This window comes from Micropterus dolomieu, linkage group LG13 (assembly GCF_021292245.1).
Source record: "Micropterus dolomieu isolate WLL.071019.BEF.003 ecotype Adirondacks linkage group LG13, ASM2129224v1, whole genome shotgun sequence".
NCBI lineage: Eukaryota > Metazoa > Chordata > Actinopteri > Centrarchiformes > Centrarchidae > Micropterus > Micropterus dolomieu.
In genome coordinates this window covers 24,278,995-24,303,747 of record NC_060162.1, presented here as the reverse complement: position 1 = coordinate 24,303,747, position 24,753 = coordinate 24,278,995, and the positions used below count along the sequence as shown (strand labels likewise).

Genomic DNA, 24,753 nt, shown 5'->3' with positions numbered 1-24,753 from the left:
TGAGAGACCATGAAGAGCTTTAAAAGTGATCAATAGAATTTTAAAGTCAATTCTAAAACATACTGGGAGCCAGTGTAATGAAGCTAAAATAGGAGTAATGTGGTCATATTTCTTTGTTCTGGTTAAAAGCCTGGCAGCTGAGTTCTGGACAGTCTGGAGTCGATCAATAGATTTTTGGGTTAAACAGGTGAAAAGGCTGTTGCAATAATCCAGGCGTGATGAGATGAAGGCGTGTGAAATGGTCTCGGTGTCCTTAAAAGTTAACATAGATCGAATTTTTGCTATATTTCTAAGTTGATAAAAACATGATTGAACAAGTTTTGTGGTGTGCTGCTCGAAATTTAAATTACTATCAAACCAGACACCAAGGTTCTTTGCCACAGGCTCAATGTGATTTACTCGGGAACCAGCAGATGGCAGTATTTGTTTTGCCATCTGCTGGGACCCGACTACAAGGATTTCTGTTTTGTCTGAGTTCAGCTGGAGGAAATTATTTGACATCCATTTTTTAACTTCACAAAGGCAGTTGTTAAGTGAACTCAGCATTCCAGGGTCTGTGGATCTGACGGGCAAGTATATTTGTGTGTCATCAGCATAAATATGAAAAGAAATACCATGTTTATGGATAATATGTCCAAGGGGAAGCAGATACAAGGAAAACAAAATGGGTCCTAAGACCGACCCCTGAGGCACACCATATTTAACTGGACAGAACGAAGAGACATAGTTGTTTACAGACACGCAAAACTTCCTATTTGACAGGTAGGATGAAAACCATTCTAGGGCCGTACCAGAGATCCCCACCCAGTGCCTCAGTCTGTCTAACATGATGTTGTGATCAATGGTGTCAAAAGCAGCGCTAACGTCCAGGAGTACCAGGACACATACCTTCATCAGCAGACATTAAAAGGTCACAGGGCAGTCTCAGTGCTGTGGTACTTCCTGAAACCAGATTGAAACTTTTCAAATATTTTGTTATTTTCCAGTACAGTGAGCAGCTGTTTGGACACAAGTCTTTCTAGAATCTTTGCAATAAAAGGCAGTTTTGAAATTGGTCTTGGCTGTGGGAGGGAGGGATCTAAACCAGGTTTCTTTAAAAGTGGGTTCACGCAAGCCGTTTTAAAATAATCAGGGACACAACCAGTAGATAGGGAGCTGTTGAAAACAGAGATCAAATGGGGCCCAACAGAATCTATTACTTTCATTAAAAACTTTGCAGGTATTACATCAAGTGGGCTGGAGGACACTCTCATTTGTGATACTGTTTTTAAAAGCTCAGACAAGTCAATGGGATAAAACTGGTTAAAACTCTCTTGTTGCTGGTGAGGGACCTCTGAGTAAGAGGCCACGGAGGTAATAGAGACTCTGATTGACACCACCTTATTGGTAAAATAAGATAAAAACAATTCACAGTCATCATTACTTCCAGCTGAGGCACAAGGAGGGGCTGGGTTTACCAGCTGATCCAGTCTTAAACAGGAACCTGGGGTTGTGTTTATGTGTAGTAATGAGTCCAGAAAAATAGTGTGTTCTCGCATCCTTAACCATGTTATTGTATTTAATTAATAAATCCTTCAGACTGAGGTAATGGACTTGGGGACTGGATTTTTTCCATCTGCGCTCTGCTTTCCTGCATTCCCTTTTTAGGCTGCGAATGCTGTCATTTATCCAGGGTTGCTTACTAGCTTTAGACGTAGGCCTAACCTTTAGAGGAGCAGTAATATTTAGTGACGACAAGCAGATATGATTGAAGTGATCGACCAGATTGTTGGTGTTGGAATCAGACAGGTGTTGGCTTTGGCTCTGAAAGAATGCGCAAAACTTTGAAACACTTTGTTCATTAAAGATGCGAGAACACACGGAGCTTGGTGAGGCGGCATGAGTAACAGGCGAATCGCAGCGAAAAACAATACATCTGTTCCCTAATTCTACGCTGCTTGTTTCTACGCTGCTTGTTTCTCTCCCTTATGATGGCCTGCAGCTTGGGTGGAAGAGCAGCCAGATGAGTCAGGGGAAAAATTAGAGGAGGAGGAAGAGGTACCGAAGGAGGCAGGTGAAGAGCTTGGAGAGAGGCTGTAGGACAAACCAGGGTGCAAAATTAACTGTTCATAGTGTACCAGTTAGGGCTGGGCCATAAAACAATAATGATAATTATCGCAATATAATTATCCTCTTAAACAATATAACAAATGTTCAATATATCATCAATAAGTGTTTGATTGAATTCATTTGAATCATGAACTAATTTACACTTAATTATTCTATTAAGATATTAATTTTAATGAGGAAAAGGGACTGAAAAAAGATTCACTGATTATATTTGTTGAAAAACATTTTATCAGAATCATTTTGAATGTTCTACCTCAGACTTGTTAAGTGATCCACGGTCAAGCATTTGTCAGATTCTGACCATAAAGAAAAGTTTCAAACCACAATTAACCATCAGGTTTCTTCAACTTTCACTCTGGAGCAAAAATTAGCCTTTAAACTTGAAAGAAATGACGATATGTCATTTATCGTGATAATTAGCAATATCAAATGATAAGAAATGTTTGGCTGGTGTGTGAAATAAATCTACCAGCCATTTGCATATTTTACCAGCATTTGGCTGGTGGCTGGAGCTAATTTTGCACCCTGGGACAAACCATGGGAAAACTAGAGGTGGACGAAGAGAAGGAAGAGGTAGGTGAGGAGCTTGGGGTGAAGCTGCAGGGTGAGTTACAGGATAAACTAGAGGAGACAGAAGAGGAGAAAGTGGTAGGTGAGAAGCTGCTGTAGTGTGCTTGTAATGGTACTAGGGATGGGTATCACTACTTGATACGTTTATGGTATCGACCGAAACAGCCCAGTATCGAGTAGAATCAAAACATCTCCAGTCAAACCAGTACTTCAGTCGATACTTTTTGGAACCAGATCGCAGCAAAAAAATATTATTTGTATGGTTTTGCAGCCAAACAGCTAGCAACACACCTTATGTGCCTGCACTATAAACTGTATAAAAAAAGGCCGCTCAGCTGCGGTCTCAGGCATGTTCGTCACTGTTGCATGTTTATCACCACAAGCTTGGCTTTCCGTTGGTTTCATCTTCTGGTATCATTTAATTTTACTCACGGAGTCTCCAGCTGCTTCAGGTGTAGTTGGTTTGATGGGCTGGGCGTGCAGCCTCTTTTTTCCTCTGTTTGTGGTAGTTAAGTGACTTGTTTAAACAGACTAATTACTCGTTTTATACTTATGGGGGTCGTTTTTGGAGGAAGTTTGTGACACCAATAAAGGAAAAATCTTTTAAAGCAGTTTATCGATCGAAAGTTAACAAAATTATTTTCCGTTGTTTACTTTCCGAACACATAGCTATCAAAAATTTACCTTAAATTCATTTCCCACAACTTATTTGGTCACTAAACTATTTTACTCCACCTCTGGCATTCAAATCTAAAAAAATCTGGAAGCTGTAATCTTTCCCCGTATAATACTACCCGTCAGGATGACCTAGGATGAGGAGCGATCTGATACAATTTCCCAGTACTTTTATGTAACCGTTATTTGAAAGAGAAAAAATAAAATAGATAGCCTTGCTTGTCCATAACAACAATAAAAATAATAAGACAACCAATGAACTACTATGGGTTCAACAGGTGGTATTTTATGCAAGGTATCGAAAAAGGACTCTATTGGTATCGGTATCACTTGGGTACTGGTTTTGGTACTGGTATCATAAGATTTTATACCCAACCCTAAATGGTACCCTTTCTAAGTCTTAATTGTGGGCTGCTGGGCCGATTGGAGCTTAATTTTAATAAGACATCAGCAGTCCAAGTGAAGTAATAACCTCATACTGCCGTAACTCAGAAAATATTTGGTGAATGAAAATTGTATAATATAGTGACTAAAATATATATATTATTACAGTATAAGGCCTAATAAATGACAAGTGAGGTTGTATGAAGTTCATTGTCATTGTAGCCTACTGAGTTCACTTCATTGATGCAAGTTCTAAAAGTAAGCATTATTGGTCACTTGATAGACACATTTTCTTGTTATCATAACGCTGTTAGCAGTAAAAATAAATAAGTGTTTGGCACCAGGGCAGTAAAATGTGAGATTTAGCCTTCCATGCTGTACCGTTTTATTGGCAATAATATGCTATTCATCAGCTGTTAGTGTGTCTCACGAACGTTACCAGGTGTTGTGCCGAATCCTGCATGCCTACAACTTGCGGGTGGTAACCATAGGTGGTAACGCTCATTCATGCTGAGAAAAGAAGTGGAAGCAAATCACTTCAGGTAGCCCACAACATCTGTTCGTTTTATTGCATTGAATCTCAAGGAATGCTACTTCCCAAATATGTACTACTAGGCTACTTCATAAAATATGTACTTGAATCATTTATGACCATTGATGAACCACACAACAGAGATGCTCACAAGTCTTTGAGCTAGAGTCCAAGTCAAGTCTCAAGTCTTTGAGCTAGAGTCCAAGTCAAGTATGTTGTATCACCTGCTGCGTTCAATCCAGGTTGCTAATAAAACTGCATAGCTATAAGCAATTCTATAACTTTAACCTGCTTTTCATTTACAGAGCACAACCATGTAATGTGTAATGCAATTACTGACAGCTTATAAACTACTGTAAGTCAACACACCCTGCAGACTCTTAAACCCAGTGTAAGTTATAACTAAATAAAACTGTAAAGTTACATGGTCAGCAATAAACCTGTAACCTGTTTTTAACTTACAGAGCAAAACCTGTGCAATGCAGTTAATGACAGCTTAAACTACTGTAAGTCAACACACCCTGCAGACTCTCAAACCAGTGTACCGTTATAACTAAATAAAACTGTAAGGTTACATAGTCAACAATAAACCTGTAACCTGTTTTTAACTTACAGAGCACAACCAAAATGTGCAATGCAGTTAATGACAGCTTAAACTACTGTAAGTCAACACACCCTGCAGACTCTCAAACCAGTGTACCGTTATAACTAAATAAAACTGTAAGGTTACATAGTCAACAATAAACCTGTAACCTGTTTTTAACTTACAGAGCACAACCAAAATGTGCAATGCAGTTAATGACAGCTTAAACTACTGTAAGTCAACACACCCTGCAGACTCTCAAACCAGTGTACCGTTATAACTAAATAAAACTGTAAGGTTACATAGTCAACAATAAACCTGTAACCTGTTTTTAACTTACAGAGCACAACCAAAATGTGCAATGCAGTTAATGACAGCTTAAACTACTGTAAGTCAACACACCCTGCAGACTCTCAAACCAGTGTACCGTTATAACTAAATAAAACTGTAAGGTTACATAGTCAACAATAAACCTGTAACCTGTTTTTAACTTACAGAGCACAACCAAAATGTGCAATGCAGTTAATGACAGCTTAAACTACTGTAAGTCAACACACCCTGCAGACTCTCAAACCAGTGTACCGTTATAACTAAATAAAACTGTAAGGTTACATAGTCAACAATAAACCTGTAACCTGTTTTTAACTTACAGAGCACAACCAAAATGTGCAATGCAGTTAATGACAGCTTAAACTACTGTAAGTCAACACACCCTGCAGACTCTCAAACCAGTGTACCGTTATAACTAAATAAAACTGTAAGGTTACATAGTCAACAATAAACCTGTAACCTGTTTTTAACTTACGGATCACAACCTGTGCAATGCAGTTAATGACAGCTTAAACTACTGTAAGTCAACACATCCTCATGACTCTCAAATCAATAAACTGTAACCTGTTTTTAACTTACAGAGCACAACCATAATGTGCAATGCCTTCACTGACAGCTTAAACTATTGTAAGTCAACAATCCACCAGACTCTCAAACCAGTGTAACGTTATAACTAAATAAAACTGTAAGGTTACATGATCAACAATAAACCTGTAACCTCTTTCTAGCCAACGGTAATAATTAACGTGATGGCAGCCAGTGGGACGTAATGATTACGTTAATCGACCACCACAAGTTTGGCAAGTAAACAAACGCTTGTTCATCTTTTCATATTGAAGGACAGTCGGAGTAAACCTCTCGTAGGACATAGCTGAAGCAAGAAGCAAGCTAACGTTAGTTGGCCAATGCTGAGCTAAACATGTTTACTCACCACAAGTTACTAACCTATTTGCGTTCAGCGCGTCTTTGTTTGGGTCTTGTTTTATGAAGTTTTAAAGCCAAAGTTTATGATAAATGGCTCAGCAGCTGCCGGGGTGACACCAAAATTGGTGACTCATCAGATTCTGTGACCCAAATGGAAAATTGACTTTCTCAGGGCTTTCTAACCCAACACGTGGATGACACTGAAGATGCTACAGTTTGGTTAGGTTTAGGCACTAGGCACTCTGGAATTCTACAAGAAGAAGATGTTTGTCCGTTTGGGTTACTATGGAAACATGGTGGCACAACATGGCAACTTCCATGACCACAGACTGTGTATAAAAATTTGTTTTCCCCTGATATTTAGTGAAATTATAAACATGAAACAATCAGGGGTAGGCCTACATGTATAAAAGAGAAAAATACCTAAATAAAAATAAAAGAAAGACATAACATAAGAAATAAAAAGAGTAAAGCCGTTTCAAAATAATAAATCAACTGTCCAAAACACTTTTGTCAAACACGTCATGATTGCCTTCTTGTTCTTAATGTTTCGTGGTGCTATACTGATGCAGTTCTTGGAGAAAGTCTACAAAGTGTCAGTCCATTTTTTCTTGTGTATGTGGAATTTTCCCAACAATAATACCAACTGTACAAAAAAATTAAAAATATTTCCTTCTCGTTTCTTTCAAAACATATAAGAATGTCTTTTTCCTGAAGTTAAAATGTTTGTACAGTTTTTCTTTTTATATAAAGCTCAACATCCAACCAAAATATTCTACAGTATATACATTGATAAAACAAATAACAAATTGATTCTTCATGTAATTGAGGAAAGTGCAATATCAATATTTATTCTAAATCTCTCAAACGTCTTTTTTTCTGGGTATATATACAATGTAATATCTTAAAGGAAAACTCTTTTACTTTGTTGTTAAGACAGAATTTATCTGCAATAAGCCACATTTCCTGCCAATTAATTTCTCCATAAAGCGAAATCCAAAAGACTGCCTGCAGACAGAGTTACACAGTGTATGCAGTTCCAGATGTATTTATTTGAACATTTATTTTTAGTACTATTAATTGGTTGGATCCTTGAGACCTCAATAGCTGAACCTCTAAGAAGCTGCAGCACACTCTTCGGCACAGCATCAAAAACCACTGCATATTCCTTTGGCATAACTGGTAAACTGAATTCAGAGAGGAATTCCTAATACGTTAGTAACTGCCCATCAGCATTGACAAGCTGTTTAACTAGTACAAAACCATTGGCAACCCATGTCTCATAATATAGTGATTTATTTTTATATTGAATATTCTTGTTGTTCGAAATGTAGTAATTAGTCTGTGAAATATTATGCTTGTAAATTAACATCCAGGCCAGCAGAAATTTGATAACTTTTATAGTCACATTTTAATACAAATCTAATTCCACCCATTAAATTAGATATAGTTTTAGGGAAGGTGTTACAAATATTATCTTTTTCTTTAATTAACTTAGTCAGCCATTTAACTTTGAAAGTATTGTTTAATGTTTCAAAACTTCAGATCTCCAGACCTCCATTTCTTTTTGTCACATCTTTCTTTAAATAATGACATTTATTCCTCCATATGAAATTAAATAGGATTTTATCTTTTTTTTTTTGTATATTTCAGTGGGCATTTCCAGTGATAAGGATACATAGACAGATCTGAAAATTCCCTCTTCTTTAGATAAGAGAACTCTACTGTTCAGAGAAAGATACCTTATCAACAAAATGTAAAATCTTCTCTTTATTTGTTCAATTATAGGGCTGAAGTTTAGGTTACTATGGAGTTTCTCATTCTTATCCATGACTACACCCAGGTACGTAACTGTGTTCTTCACAGAGATACCGTTGTTGGACTCATTCCTTAAGTGGTAATAAGACAGATTTGTTCAAGTTCATTTCTAAGCCTGAAATCGTAGAAAAATCCTCATTTTTTAATGTGTACGGCCATAATTTGTGTGACAAGCGAAGGAACAGAAAGGGGCTAAGTGGGACAACCTTGTCTTATCCCAAGACCATTGTATATAAAAAGGTGACCCATGCTGTATGTAGATAGAAATGGCTCATTCTAAGGTAATAAAACATAATGGTTCATTATGTAAGGTTTTATACATTACTGAAAACATAGTTATGGATCTTCTTATATTGCATTTCTGTCATTAGATTCTCCTCAATTTTACAGATGGAACTTTAATACTATATTGATGCAGATCATTCCCTTTATCCTTAGTGTGTTATTAGGAAATTAGTAACATGTAAAGAGCACTCGTTTTAATATATGTATTTAAATTTATATTTCTTTAATTCATTTAAATAATCCTTCAAGTTTGAGAGAAAGAAACACCAGGTAATCTGCTGGATGGCCTGATTGAAATCAGGTTTATATTTTATGAAGGTACAGTATGTTCAATCCAATAAAGCAACATTGCTAATTGCAATTTCATTTTATAGCAAAAAGGATATGATATAAATTAAAATGCAAAATATTTATCTCATCATATGATTTAAAAGCAGCAGCTTGCTTTGACTCAGTGTAACAGTAGGCCTATTTGCAGTATAGTGATTACATCTCTGCTAGCAGATACACTATTACCTTAAAAGAGCCTACCTCAGTTTGCAACAAGTAGCCTAGATGTCTAAAAAATGATATTGTCTAGTTATTAATGGAGTTTATTAAAAGGTTTAAAAATATATAAATATGAGGAAGAAAGACGGCAGCAGATTAGTCATAGGCTATATTCTGTAAAAATATTAGGTTGTTATCGAATCCTATTTTAGTATCTTAGACTAATTAATATGATTGAGAGGATATGATAGTAAATACAGTATTGCTTTTTCTCTCTGTAACGCAGTAATATAACGCATTACTAAAAACAATGCGTTCTACATGCGTAAATAGATTTCTATAGGCAATGTGTTTGTGATTTAATGAATTACTTCAGATCAGAGAGGCTGCTGTCAGTTCATCCTGACCGATCCTATCGGAGTGTCGGGATATTCAAATAATCAATGACGTTATGCTGCTGTAGCCTACCTCGTGCGTAAATGCGTACAGGGTCTTTCTTTGTGAGGAGACGATTCATCCTATTTCACCCCTCCAACCCCACACCACCACCCCGCTATTTAGCAGACGGTTAATTTTTAATTTAATTTTTATGACAAAGACCCACCCAATCCGCGGATATAAGTCTGCACATCAAGCACCCACCCATGTTGTACATCTTAGCCTACTATCTGAATAATGCGCCCATTAAATAGCAGCGAAAGTAACGCAAAGCATTACTAAGACTAACTAGTAATCTATAATGTATTACATTTTGGAAGTAACTTCCCCGACACTGATGATCTTGAGCCGCACTCCAGACCAGGTGGTGGCGGTAATGCACGCATTCATTGTTTGCCAACCGCCAATAAAGCACAGGAGGAAGAAGAAGAACCCGGTTTTGCTCTTCTCGCGAGGTTTCTCAGAAGGTGAGAATAAAAGCCTAAGCTACGATGCTAACGGCTTGTTAGCCTTGTGTGCTGACACTTTTGCATCCAGCTAGATGGAGGAGAAAACGCGTGACTCTTGTTAAGGTACAGTAATGTGTGGTCACAGTAAAAACTATTTTCTGCATACGTATACATGCGTTGTGTTGGTAGTTAGATGGCCTATACCGTCTCTGACTGTCTGTGGTTAGCTTACATTGTAGCACAAGGCTCGGCCAATACAGTCTCTTATCAGCAAGATACGTTCATTGTAGCTCGACTCGACCTGTTATGTTAATAATATTACACGGTGTGTCATATTGAACTCAGTCTGTATCAGCCGGTATCTATCTGTGGTTATTAAGGCTTAATATTGAACTGACAATGTGATGAAATGATGAGAGAAATGCTGAAATCACTGCATGTCGTCACTAGCTGTTTACTAATTTAGTGAGGTGCTTAAATAGTGGGCCCTTTCTACTTTAAGGTACAGACCGTTTGTGGGTTCATGCACCATTGCTTTCTTTATCAGTTTTGTCAGATGAAGCACATTGGATCCTCTGTTCTAATGTCCTGTTTTCTTTATCATACAGGGTTTCCACAGAGACCGATCGTCCTCCTCCGGGTGGATCTGAAGATGTAGCCAAGAGTGAAGTGGTTCATCTCTGTGGTACCTCACCATTCCTGCCCAGGCATAATCAGAAACCCCAAACTCTGGAGCACTTTCACACCTAACCAGGCCGTCCTCAGTCAGTCCGTCCCTGGTTGGAGACACTGCTGTCCCCAGCTATGCTGTTCTCCCTGAGGGAACTGGTCCAGTGGCTGGGCTTTGCCACCTTTGAACTCTTCCTCCACCTGCTAGCTTTGCTGGTCTTCAGCATGCTGGTGGCTCTGCGAGCTGACATGTTCACCCCTACGCTGAGCTGGTGGCTAGTGTTCGTCCCGCTGTTTGCTGCCGACGGCCTCAGCACCTACTTCACTGCCATCGTGTCCATCCGTCTTTACCAGGAGAATGAGAAGCGTCTTGCGGTGCTGCGGCTCCTGTGGGTGCTGACAGTGCTCAGCCTGAAGCTGGTGTGCGAGGTGCTGCTGTGCCAGAAGCTGGCGGAGCAGGAGCAAGCGAGGGACCTGTGGTTCGGCCTCATCGTGTCCCCGCTGTTCATCCTGCTGCAGCTGCTGATGATACGAGCGTGTCGTGTCAACTGATGAGAGGTAGTCGCACACAGCGATCACAGGAAAGGAGAGAACTCCTTGTTTGCCATCAGAGATTTAAAGCATAACAGTGGTGTAATTATTCTTTTGGCTCATGGCCACTTTCTTTTTATTTACAAAAAAAGCAATTGTGCGTTTTCAAACACGTGTTCCAGGTCTCACCAGAATCCAGTTTTCTATTATTTGTGTTTACAAAAACTTCAAAACGAACACAAATTTTTACTGCTTACTAAGTTTCAATGCAGTATTTACAAAAATGAAAGTGGACTGTCTACTCTGTGTTGCTAAATGCTAAAATACACTTTATACACAAAGTATGTTGACTCCCCTATCATTTATATTAGTGTCCTGGTTTGGACCCCTTGGTTCCAGTGAAGGGAGATCTTACTGCTACAGCACACAGTTATATTTTAGACAATAGTGTGCTTCCAACTTTGTGGCAACAGTCTGGGTAAATGCCCTTTCCTGTTTGGAGGTGGCAGTGCTCTCCTGCACAAAGCCAGGTCCATAAAGAAATGGTTCTTCCAGTTTAGTGTAGAAGAACTCGATTGGCCTGCACAGAGCCCTGAGGGGTGAACTGGAATGGAGACTGAGCCAGGCATTATCACCCAACATCAATGTTGGAGCAAACCCCTGCAGCTAGGTTTTAAAATGTTACGGAAAGCCTCTCTAGAAGAGTGGAGGCTCTTATAGCAGTACGGGTTTGGAATGATAACAATAATCTGAGAATAACAGGGTGACTACATTATTTTTGCCATGTAGTGTAAATATACTTAACGGTAACTATTGTTTCGTTGAACCTTGTGTTGATTCCGAAGACTGAATGGAAGAAAATTATACCTAGACAACGAATGCCAGTGGTTTGTCTCCTTTTAATCCGGATGGATTATGGCTGTATGTATTTTTTTGTTTGGGGTTTTTTTTTTTAAGACTTTTAGGAATACATAGTCAGATCAGTAAATGTGTGTCTGGGACATGGTGTGCCTTTAACATTGTCCAATCAATGGTAGACAATGAGCCATGAGGAAATTTATACCAGAGTTATGTTTTAATGCACACGTGCACACAAATTTAATAAACTGGTGAAACCGAAAAGCTGTAATGCCCCAAGCACCTCTTTTGGGCAACTGTCCCAGGTTCAAGGAGTTCAAGGAATTGCTGCAGCTTTGTTGCTTTTTCCAAGCGGAAGACATTGCTTTGGGCACACTCTTGGTTAGGTTTATTATCTTGTGTCTCACTTTGTTTCCTTCTGCTGGGAGTGTTGCTCACACATTTTCGTCCCCCAAAGTTGCCTAGCTTGGTAATTCCATCAGTGAAAATGGTCTGAACGGCAAGAAGCTGGTTCTGAAACTTGCTGTCGGCTCACTTTCTTACCCCCAGTGTAGAAGAACTGAATGTGATTTCCACGAGCAGTCAATTGTGTGCACATGTCTTCCCTGGACATTGCTGTTTATTTGTACAATATGTAATGTATTTGATTTGTTGTTTGCTCCTACCTTGTGTATGTGCTGCATGTATTTAAGGCCTCATTTTAAGGTAATTCTCAGTGTGAATTTCTGTGTAATATGTTGGTTTTGGAGAGAAATTCGCCAAATCTTATTTATGTTCTTGTTATTGGCACCCTTATATCATCTGTATATACATGTAAATAAACCATCAACATTTAACCAATGTTGTCTGATGAATATGTAAGTGAAGTGGTTAGTCTAGGTAGAGAAATCTGTTACCTGGTCTCCCTGGCCACAAGGAGGCGCTATTGGTGTTTTTATATGGGCGTGGTATGTTGATATTTATCTTTGTTAGCACATGTACATAGCCGGTACGTCATTCACCAAATCATACCTGCGTCTGAATTACAGTAAATCAACGCGCTGTAATAATCAGTTAACATACAAAGTCACACAGGGCTCTGTCAAAGATGTCCCGCATTAAAACTGCATGTAGACATGTTCAGTGATTTTAAGCCATCAATTTAATGTTTTGTCCGTGTAATGTCACAGATTAAAACGTTACACTTTTATGGTCGAGATCAAATAAATATCAGAATCAAATGAGAAGAAATGTGTCTGTGATAGTCTGAAAACTCCTTTTGACACCACTCAGATTCCCAGAAATATCACCTGGGACGTGACGCCTGCGTTCGTAGTTAGACCAGCTGTGCTTTAATTTCTTTCAAACCAACTTTGAAGATCAGGCAGAGGGACGTTTAGACCTATTTCTTTTATGCATTTGATCATTTTATTCCTCCGTGCACCTCAGTCTTGATACTCTTAATTGTGGTTCGGTGATAAATATTTGACGAGGTACAGTAATCTCTTGTAGTACCCAAGAATAGCCCTCTTAGTGCTGATTCATGTGCAGCAGGCTACATCTCAGCTGCTGCCGGATTATCGACAGGTGGCATCACAGGTCAATGCTGAATGAACATTGTCGTCAGCCTCCCTCTGGCACTGGATATTTCCTACTTAGCATACTCGAACAAGAACAACCTAGGGCTTCAGTGTCCCCAGACTGCAACATGGTTCCTGTGATGCTTGATGCAGGTTGGAAATGAAAACTATACAAAAAAAATACCATGAACAACAATAAATTTGGAACGTTATTGGGAAACCAAAGGTACTAAAGAAAAAAATAATCACAAAGAGGTCACTATTCAGTACGCAATATACAATAAAGATACATTAAGTTTTAACAGGATTTTTGCAATAATAATAGTAGGCTGCTATTATGGCAGACGAATATTGTTGGTTTAGCTTTTAAATAATTCGTATTTCTGATAATTAAACATTAAATGGAGCAGTATGGGTGCAAACAATACTTACCAAATGTATATTTAATCACTCAATAGAAAACCCATCCACTGATAGCTTTAATTTTAGTAAACAAAAAAGGGAGGGGCGGGTTGAACGTGAACGCAACACTTTTGATTGACATGCCTTCCTTACCCAGTCAACAATAGAAACGGGAGGGGTTTGCGTCAATGTGCGGCAGTCTACACAGTAGGAGGGGGCGTGTCTGTAAACCATAACGACCAATCAAGAAGCGGATGGGACCGCTGAAGCCGCTCGTGCTGCTGCGGAGGGGCGGGGCCGCGTTCAGGGGCTGTGTGGAGAGAGCAGAGGGAGAGGAGAGAGAGAGAAAAAAAGAGACGGTGAGGATGTGTGTGAGTGTGCGGTGATCGGTTCTGCAGGTACAGTCAGAGCCGGATACAGGTTTTAGAGCCGCACCGGACCGCGGCAAAACCGCCTCGGAGCCTGCCTCTCACCTCTTCATCCCCTCCGAACAGCCCTCCGCAATGTCTGGCGGAGGAGAGGTGCGCGTCCTCCGCCAAGAGGCCGGGCAAGAGAGCCCGAGGATGCCGGCCTGGAAGCGAGAGATCCTGGAGAGGAGGAAAGCGAAGGGCGGCGGGTCTGGAGGAGGTGGTTCCGCGGAAACAAGCCCCGGCGGTGCGGGCCCGCAGCGGGTTAACGGCGAATTGACGGGAAATGTGAACGGCAGCGGCAGCAGCGGACCCACGAATGACAGCGGAGCGAGCGGCGGGTCCGGGCGGAACTATACCATCAGCACAGCCAGCCAGCACTTCGCCAACAACAAAGAGCCACGACCGACGGCCGCGGAGAGGAAGGAGAGCCTGGTGCTCCAGGAAAGCCTCGGCCCGCTGGAGGAGAACCCGTTCATCAAACTGGAGAAGGAGCGGCGGAGGCGACAGGACCGAGAAAACACCGCACGACCGGTCCAGCACATCCTGGAGCTGTACGGCAGTGTGCCCGGTATACGGACCATCCGCGCGGAGAATATTATCATAATTGAGTCGGATCCGGATTACTTTCCGGAAGCGGGAGGAGTACAGACCGGTTCCAAATGGCAACAAAACGGTGTCAGTAGTTATAGCTCTCTGAACGACCTCCTGGACCGGAGAGGGAGTGCTGTCACTGAGATAAGAGCCAAGGAAGTGGTAATTTATGACACCACGTTAAGCAAGAGTGAGGAGAACTTGAGCACCCTGGGCCGCCCTGATCATGACATCCTATCATATGAGACAGGTGAGGGTCAAGGCAGGGTTAGCCGGATGCTGCAGAAGTTTGACAGCAACTACGGGAAGCTGCAGAAGAAGTCTCACAGCACAGAGAACCTGCTGGACCTGGATTGTAGTGCCAGTAGCAGGCCAAGACTCTGGTCCAAGCCACAGCCAGATCTGGTGCCAAAGCCCAGGCCAGGCCCGTCCGTCAGCACCCTGGGCAGTAGCCAGCCATCGTCACCTGTCTTCCAGAGTCCCTGGTCTTCCAAACCAAAGCCACAGCCTGCTGTCTCTGAGCAAGGCAGCCCCCAGCGCACCACCGGACCCCCTCAGTCTGTGTCTTCCTTCCGTCAGCGGTTTGAGGAGAGTGGAGGCTGTGGGACAGCTGTCACCCCCAGAGAGGAGCCAGACCGGGTGCAATCCAAGCCCACCAGAGAGAGAGACTGGGAGGGCGTCGAGGTGCCACTCAAACCCAAGGTGCCATGCTCTCCGGAGATCCTGCGTGCCCGTGCCGAGTCCCCCTCAAGCCCCATCTCATCCAAGGTGTCGCGCTCCTCACCTGACTTTGAGATCCGCCCCTCCACAAAGCCAGACCTCGCCCGAATTCCTGATGGGGACACCCAGGCACGGGCCCTCGCAAACTTGCGGCTGCAGTCCCGAAACTCCTTCACGGTGATCCCCAAGCGGCATCTCGCTGCCTCATCTGCAGCAGGCAGCACAGTACTGTCCAGTCCCGTCAAGTCCTCTCCCTCCCATAGAGTGGCAGAGGTTCCCCCGCCAGGAGTGCCAGCCTCCGATGCCCCTGTACCCAGTCTGACACCCTCCAAGAGGAATGAGGAGAGGGACGTCGAGAGGCTGGGGAGGACATCCAAGCCTGAACCGTCACCTTCTGTTGCCACCAGTCCTGCTCTTCCTCCAACCCCAGAACCTGTGTCTCCATCTCCTACTCTAACCGCAGGTCCCTCTTCTCCACCTGCTCTGTCTTCACCGCCCTCTTCTCCGGCTTTCCCATCTTCACCTTCCTTCTCTCCGGCTCCCTCAGACTCGCCTGCCCCTTCTCCTGTCTCTTCAACCCCCTCCCCAGCTCCAGAACAACCTTCCGTGGATCATTTGCCTGTAACAAACATAGATGACATTGAAGTCGAGCCCCCGCAGCGTGTCCCTGCTCCCAGCCCCATGGCGCCGAGGAGAAAGGGGAACACCTTCACTGTGGTGCCTTCACGAAGGCGGGAGCCCGAGGCCCAGCCGAGCTCACCTGAGCCCCAGCAGGAAGCCTCAAGTGAGACTCCACCGGGGTCTACACCCCCACAGGCCCCATACGCTCAGCTGGGCACCCTGCTGAAGAAACGCTACCCCGCTGTGGAGGAGATCGAGGTCGTCGGCGGGTACCTTTCCCTTGCAAAGTCCTGCCTCTCCAAGACTGGCTCCACGGGCAAGAAGGTGAGAGCTAAAACTTAGCCGAACTTTGTGACTTTGTTGACAAGTTTTACAATAGTACACATAGATTAGTGCTGAAAAGATTACTTGATTAATTGGCTGGTCACACCATTTTGATTATAAACTAAGAATTTGAGTCATTTATCAAGCAAAAAATGCCCCACAAAATAGCTGCTTTCAGCAAATATGAGGGTTTGCTGCTTTTCCCTGTTTTATATCTCTGTTAACTGAATATCTTTGGGTTTTAGACAGTTTGATGGACAAAACAAGCCATGTGAGTCTCTCGGAGTTTGTGATGGGCATTTTGTTTTATGTTTTCTGACATTAACCAATAAATCAGTTAAACAACACAAGCCAGACTCATCAACAATGAAAATAATCATTATTTGCAGCCCTAATTGCCAGATCATTGTTCCTCATGGAAAATAAACATGTCAACACTGCAGCACACAGTAAGTAGGAATAATAGTGAGTGCTTACCATCTTATGTGTACCATGTGCCAAGTCTTCTCAGGGGGATCATTAAAGTTTCCTCTGATCCAAATTTAGCCGTCAAGCCTCACACAGGAAAGGCTCTGTTTGTGTTATATTTTTATCTCTGTGCGTCTGTCACTTTATTTTTCTTTAACCCAGCCCGCACACTCCGGTCACCTGTGCTTTTTGAAGGATTCATGCAGCACAGGTCCTTTTGTGTGTTTGTGGTGTGAGTGTGTCTGCTCCTCCACATCTCCACATCCCATCACTTGAGCCGCTCTCTGGCCTGATGTATTAGAAGCGTGTTTACACAGCCACTTGGAACGACACGCAGGGCTTTTTCCTGTGGATTGCCGTCCCACAAAGGCATGTTATTTGTCGCTTTGAGCGCATTATTGGGTTAGGTGGCACTTCAAGCCTATTGACTGAACAATCTCATCAAGGCTGTATTCAGTTCTATGGATTTAGCTCGACGGTTCAGGCCAGCTGTGACCGGTCCCAGACTCTGAGGAACACAATTATTGGTTCTTTTACAGTTTAATTTATCTGTGTTTTTGTTCAAAGCGGAGATAGTCCCAGCCCTGGTCCTAAATCATAATTAAATGATAGCAAAATGTGTGTTTTGGCACCACTGCTATCTTACAATCATAATCAGATATCAGATTGGCCAAGGTCTTGCTGCAGATTGCCATTGTTTCATCTGTATTAGGGATTAATTAAATATCAGAGAATGTTTCTAATTAATTTTGCGAGTTGCTGCAGGCTGCTTTCACATTCTGCTCTGGATCAGCCTGAGTGTCGAGCGCTATTTTCCGGCACGGCGGTGCTTGTGTTACTCTTGACACAATCTCAGCCTGTGGCTTGAATGTTAACGTAACATAACATAACACATTATTAGGTGCATCGGTTTCAGGTGATTAGGGGCGTGGAGTATGTAGCCACAGCCTTGTCCAGCCTAGGCACATGTCATCCCGCATCCTTCCTTTTAATCTACTGTGCTCTGTCTGCCAAATTGGAAATGTTAAAAAAAAATTATAAAAGCATTTCCACAGGTATAGGATGCACCCAGTTACATCACAAACCTACCCTTGGTGATCTACAAAGCACCATGTAACACCTTTTGGCAGCTCTCCAATCTAGGCTGGAGTCTCAGCCTCTCAGACTTTGGCCTGCAGTACTGTTTCCTTGACCTGGTCTGCTGTAATCCTCTGCTCTCCAAGTAAATCCAGCTACCTCTTACAATCAGGGCAAGTAACCCAGCCTACTCACGATTTTGTCAAGTGGAAACAGTGACCTGCAAATGCATTGACTCCACAGTCACTTTATTTAGACTATATCACATTTGCACTGCGCAGGGCTGGGCATTGAACTTAAATACTTCTTAGTAGTTTGGTCATTATTTCTATTTTACTTTGGCAAGTTCTTGTATTTAGACAGCATTTGACTTTGGCTTCTTTTGTTAAATGACTGTTAATTGTTAAATGATTTCGTTTACATTTCTCAAACTAAGGTATTAGAGAAGTATTGTTTTGGAATGGGGACAGAGACTCTAACAACTATTAGGGGTGGGGGAAAAAATCAATACAGCATAGTATCGTGATATTTGCCATGGCAATACTGTATCGATACATGGACACCAAGTATCGATATTTTATTATATAAATTGAAGATGGAAGTTGTAACTTTTTGGTACTAGAATAATAAAATCTGCTTTTTCAGTCCACTAGAAAACTTAACAGAACCATGTAGAGGACTGAAAAAGTGATATGAACAAACAGAGTAGTGTATCTTTTTTGATAAACAGATGTTGACAAAGTTTGACTTTAGGGACCTAATTGGAAGTTGGAATAAGGTAATAAATTGCAACATAAATATCGTGATAATATCGTATCGTGGAGCCTCTGGTGATTCCCACCCCTATCAACTATCATAGTAGTGTCAGTAGTAGCGGTAGTATCAAAACATTTTGGACCACAGTACCTTACACTCTTATCCAGAATGCAGATGTTTTTATTGCTGCACCATTACTGTAAATGGGAATTGTAGATGTCTTGTGTAATTCAGTGTTGTGTTTTTGCTATCAATGGAAACTTTAAGATATTGACTACAATTTAAAATAAAGTCCTGTGGGTTTGAGTAATGCTTGCCTGCAGATCATGACTTTATAATGACGGATATTATTTAGACTGCTGACTTGTGTGAATAAGTCTAACCAATGCAATAATGCTGTGAGGTAGTGTTTTTTTATTGTGTGCATGTAGACTACCAGTGACCGTGGCCATGAGACATGAAACCGTCCTGTCTTTGTCCTTGTCACAGACAAACCAAAGACTTTCTCCTTTTGTTGTCTGTCTGCCCTTCTTGGTCATCATCAAGGCCCATATTTTTCTTTTAGTTTTTTTGTCTTTTCTTTTCTGGGCAGGGCTGCGCAGGCAATTACAAAAGCATCGAAGCTCAGCCTGGCCTGTATAATTTGTGTGGAATTTCTGTTCAGTGCCGTGTCTGTGTGAGAGCAGCCTCCAAGAATGGCCTCGGCTCAACGTTCTGGTCTGGGATTGGGGTTTTTTTGAACGCTCTCTTTTTCCAACAAACCCAAACCTTCTTTTTTTTTTTTTTTTTTTTACAAAGAACTTGGCTGAATGAGAATGTTCCATATGCACATCAGGACCTGACCAAAGCAGATCATCAACTCTTCCTCTAGATGTGCCCAAAAATATTTCCACGCTCTCTTCCTGCACGTTCTGATTTTTGAAGACTTGTATGAGTGCTGAAAGCTGGACTACATCCAGCAAAATCTCCTGTGCTCTCGGCTTGATCGCTCCACAAGCACCGCTCTGCTTTGTTGTTTTTTTTTTTTCTCTACTCACAGTGCACTGCTTTTTTCCTGTGCAGTGGTGGTTAATAAGGCTTGTCCCCTTGCTTCCAGCTTCCTGTGATCTCCTCCTCTCTATTGGGGAAGGAATTGTGGAAGAGCTATGTAGGTCAAGTGTAGCTTCTTGTACTGCATCACTCCTGCATTTGCATAAAATCAACTGGGGCTTTCTAGTGAAATACACCGGCCAGGATTGACTGAGTGTTGCATCTGCAGTTTGATTGGACCGGGCTCTCTTGACTTAGCACAGGCAGAATTGACAGATTTATTTTAAAACCTTGTGGTAGACGACGCCGCTCTTTGTCGAGGATAGATACAGCTGGCACACAAGACACAGGAGGGGGTGGAGTGGTTTGTTTTTTGAAGTTTCTGCTCCCTCTGACCGGTTATTATGGGAAAAGGGAGACTGTTCCATGTGTTTGTGAGCACAACATCCAGAGGGTGAGAGAGGGGAAGAAATTTTATGCACAGACTGGTCTTTTTCCAGTGTTCCTAGTTTCTGTGGTACTACTCAGATGACTAATTTAAACTGCATATTTATGTGTAATTATGAGCATTCTGTCAGGCTAACTATTAGGTTTGGTGCAGAGGATCCTGTGTTTGGTACTGCAAGTGATAATTATTCAGACTGTTGGTCATACTTACTTGAAATCAGCATAATTGATGTGATTGAATTAATTGAACTAATGGTGCTTTCACGCCTAACCTGTTTGGTACAGGTCAAATGAACTCTAATGTGTTCTGTTCATTTAGGCCGCTGTGAAAGCTGTCAATCAAACTCTGGTGCAGAGTGAGCGGCTGGGCAGAGACCACCTGAAAGTAGGTTTTAGCGCGGTTGCAAGCAGACCCAGGTGCAGTTTGTTTGTGGTGTACTAAAGCAGGCCAGAGTTTAGAATAGTACATGTGTGATTTTAAGCAGTAATTCAAAAGCTAAACTAACATTCAGTCCATCTGCTGACCATGGGAACTGCCAAGGAAGGGAGTACTTCAGCAGTGGTACCTGGAAAGATTGTCGCTCACATGCAAGTATACAAATCATGGTCTTAAAGATGCATAAAAATAACTGGTACTAGCCTGTAGTGTTGTCTTAACACCAGAATTGGAAAATGACAGCAATCTAATAGCTAAACTCAAAATACATTGCTAAAAGTAATAATAATAAAGGATAGATAGTTGAAACCACCAGTCTAAATGGCTGCAATGCAAATGCAAACTCAACCCATCAAAGAATAAGGTGACCTAGCCTAAGTATTGACAATTCCAGGGTCTCTATAGGCCTATAATGTATGGATTCAGTGTTTCCCCACAGTGAACTACTATTGAACAGTTCCAAGGACATCTAATCTATTGAGTGGATACTTGAGCCCATCTGATAGGGCAAAAATAGTTGGGAACCACACTGTCCTAAGCGGTCTGTATAGACATTGTGCAAGATCATTTGGTAACCATGGTAATAGATATGTGCTTCAGCTCATGGGTGCAGGCAGTTGCAGTCTCAACTAATAATGCTCATAATCACTTTTTGAGCTCTTTGCGTCCCATGAATAAACACATGCAGCGCAGTGAAGTCAGTCACAGGAAATCACGGTCAGTCTGATGATGCAGGATGACCGTATGAAAAACGGTCCAATGAGTGAGTTACCTGACAGAAGTCATATGACTTTGTGTTTACTGCTCTTGGTTTGTTTGTAGTCAGCACGAACGTGAAGCGAGCCACGACCAGAAGGCAACAATCATTTTTTCCCCTGTGTACTAAATGAACAGAAATACAGGTGTGAAAATATACTGTACACTGATGTGCAACCATAGTACTCACTATAGTACACATTGATATTATGTATTGACGTCATGCATTGGTGCAAGAAAAAAGGTTACAAGCTAGCTACTCGCTCATGAATAAAACCTACGAGGTAAAAAAAGCTTTTATTTTATTTTAAATTCTTTATGAAGAAAGTTGGACTTCTCGCCCTCTATACCAGTCATAGGATCTTCTTGTTTTTGCAGCATTTAGTACATTCCTCCGCCTCTGTGCATGAATGTGAAGGACATTATGTTCTGTGTATAGAGCACACTCCTTGTGGTTAAATGTCATGCATACAGCAGGTTAAAAATACCCTAACTTAAATGGTTAAAAGCTCTTAGAAACGCAGGAAGGCCAATGAAAGGGCACGCTCCTACATTTACATTGTGCGCCTGGGCTACAGGTGTGAAAGTCCATTGTGTTTAATTATTTACTACCCAGCAGACATTCCCTATCTCTCCTCCCTTACACTTCCTGAAAACCGACCACCCCACCCCCTTGCTTTAAAAAAGCCGGCTGCCCACTATGCTGAGTGCCTCTTTTTTTTTTCTTTGTTGAGGCTGGGGTGAAGCGACTGAATCGGAAATTCTTCAGATTAGGAGTGTATTGAAGTTCAGTTGTGTCTCCAAAATATTCACCTTTTTAGAAATCAAGTACAACAGCCATGGGTCAGTGCATTTTTGAAGAGTAACAACACTTTGTCCTCTATTATGATTATATGTACATGTGGATATGTCATTTTATTATTCTACAATAAAACCAATTGATTCTTGTTCAAGTCTATAATGAAAATCAAGTAATGCTGCCCTGTAAGTGAGGGGGATGTGTTCGAGTTAAGTGGTTTTAGATACACTTAAACATATAATTTCGTATCTTGAAGCTGTATTGATTGATCCTCTAGGCAACTTGGGGTCAGCAGAACACTAACCTTTACTACATCTTAAATCAGGCACCCTGCTTTATCCTATAGAGATTAGAAAATGTTCTATAAAGCCAAGAGGTCAGCCAGTTTGCTCTGCGTTCAGAGGAACATACGATCTTCCAGTTGAAGTGAATGCATGGCTATCACCAACATTTAAGTTGCAAGGGCTGCGTAGAACAGGGTGATGGCTTTAGAGGCCTGGATCTAAATTTCAACGTCTCTTACTTCATTTGTGGTTCCTGTACTGAGCTGCTGCATCACTCAGTGCTCTTTACTGCCTCTGAAATATCTAATTATTACTGTATATTAGCTTTTTGTTGTCAAAATGGTCACTGTTGTCTGGTGAAGTGAGACAGAAACTTTGCAGTGAAGGACTGAAGTCTTCACTAGTCTTGGCGTTTAGATGAAGGCCTCCTTGGGTCACAAACATAGACTGTCGGTACAAACCACAAGGTAGTCATGCCCTAAAACATACCCTGCTTCATCATCTATTTTCCCCTAAATGGCACCATAATTTACAAAACGAACACCATGCTGTATTGAAGAAGGCTTGAAACTAGCGATTAAGACGATAGACCTGTTATGAAAGTGTTTACTGAGGTAATGAATCAGGTGAGAAGTAAGGTCATTTTGTCATTAGGTGCGTTTGAGATGGCGGCGGCTGACTTTCGCCGGCTTGATAGTCTAACGTGAGCTGCAGGTGACTGCAGGGGCGGGTATAAAAACAGCGCCGTCAAGTCGGACACATTCTACCTGCAGCAGCTTACTGTGAGCTGAGATCAATGAGCGTGCCTTATTTTAAGTCCAGCATGCATCACGTTAAGTCAGCGCTGCGTAGTTCTGTTTTTGTATGATTTGATATAACTGGTAATGCAAATGTGGTTTCCTCTTAACAAGCTTGTCATTTCTTCCAAGGGATGCAGGATGTGGACACACGCACTCTCTGTCTCACACGCACACACACGCGCAGGGGTCCCACACAGCCTTTAGGCACATGTGCAGCCCTGCAAAGTCAGTGTAATTAGAATTCAGTCAGCAAAGCCTCACTATCATAGTCATGTTTAATTCAGTGTGTGAGGGGGTGTGTGTGTGTGTGTGGTTCTTTTAGAGTGCACGAGTAAGAAGATGAAGAGAGTAAAAGCAGAGGACGTTAACAGACGGGACTTTTTGAAAGTGTATAAAAAGAAACAGAGTGGGCGACTGACAGAGGCAGGTAGAAACCGCTTTTAACACCCGTAGTGTTTTTTTTTTTTTTTCTCCCCCACCATCTGCTTTGACATCCGTCTCTCTTGGATCAATTTGTCAGTTGTATTGATAATTGCAACATAAAATCTTCAGTAAAACCCGCCCAGCTGCTTTGATGAGTGTAGAAAACATCCAGCTGTCTCTCTTCATTTAGGCTACAATTGCAAAACACTGTTGGGAATTTGGGCCTGTATGTGGTGCTTTTTGTGCGGAATGCAAATTTTATTCAAAAACTCTCTCCCTGGTGACTGTATGTAATCCGCCTCAGTGTCATCATGTCAATCATTAATGCTCATAATACTTTGTTTTCCTGTTTACATCATCAAAAGCTGTCTTGCTGCCATGTTTGTCTCTCTGACTATCTCCCGTTTCCCTCTGTCGCATATCCATGGCGCCTGTCGCCGGGGCAACACGGGCAGGGGCCATTCTATCCTGTCATTAGGATTCCAGGAGAAGGACACACACTTTCTCTGCCACCCCGCCCCCCGACACACACACACACACACACACACGGTTACGTGAGTGGGCATGTTGTAGACCTTGTAATGGGTGGAGACGTAGTTGTTTACGGGGAAGCGTTTTGACCCAGTGAGGACCCGCGTAAAATTGAAACATTGTCTAATAAAGACATTTGAATGGGTTTCCCCGTGAGCACGTTCTGTAATCAGCAAACCTAAATCAGAGTCTCTGTGGGTGGAGACCCAAACAGCTCAGCCCTCTGATGTTTAAAAAGAGGACGGTGGGTTTTCATGAGGCCCGGTGGAAAGCCAAGGTCACTTATTTCAGTACAGGTTTAAAAAATGACTCCAAACATGTTTCTGTTTCGTCATTTATTCACTTGTCTTTGTGTTTAACCATGGATCATCTCTTACTTGTACCATGTTATTGTTTAGGATGTTTTTATTTGAACCTTACGGATACTGGATTTTTAAGATACCAATGTCGATATTTGAGAAATATCCAAGAAAGATGGGGCGTTTTTTTTTTTTAACGTAAACACATAACGACAAAACTAATAGTCTACAGCCATGCCAGAGGTTCTGTGAGGCTGAACTTTGGCACAGACAGTGGTGCCTAAGCTACAGTGAGGAAAATAAGTATTTGAACACCCTGCTATTTTGCAAGTTCTCCCACTTAGAAATCATGGAGGGGTCTGAAATTGTCATCGTAG

The 24,753-nt window shown here is 41.8% G+C and overlaps 2 protein-coding genes across 2 annotated transcripts in view; both read left to right on the top strand.

Annotated features, from left to right (window-relative positions):
• Window positions 1–9,588: 9,588 nt before the first annotated feature.
• Window positions 9,589–12,480, top strand: tmem203 (transmembrane protein 203). The gene is made up of 2 exons (XM_046066293.1): window positions 9,589–9,709; window positions 10,195–12,480. The coding sequence occupies exon 2, from the start codon at window positions 10,391–10,393 to the stop codon at window positions 10,805–10,807; it is 417 nt and encodes a 138-aa protein (XP_045922249.1). The 5' UTR covers window positions 9,589–9,709; window positions 10,195–10,390; the 3' UTR covers window positions 10,808–12,480.
• Window positions 12,481–13,638: 1,158 nt separating this feature from the next.
• Window positions 13,639–24,753, top strand: part of tprn (taperin) — a 27,736-nt gene continuing 16,621 nt past the window's right edge. Inside the window, exon 1 of the mRNA XM_046066292.1 lies at window positions 13,639–16,271. Within this exon, the coding sequence (XP_045922248.1) occupies window positions 14,109–16,271 (2,163 nt within the window). The 5' untranslated portion in view covers window positions 13,639–14,108. The remainder of the gene's footprint in view (window positions 16,272–24,753) is intronic.

What these genes read in the sequence shown, in the direction of transcription:
- tmem203 (XM_046066293.1), top strand. Translation starts at nt 10,391, where the DNA reads ATGCTGTTCTCCCTGAGGGAACTGGTCCAGTGGCTGGGCTTTGCCACC.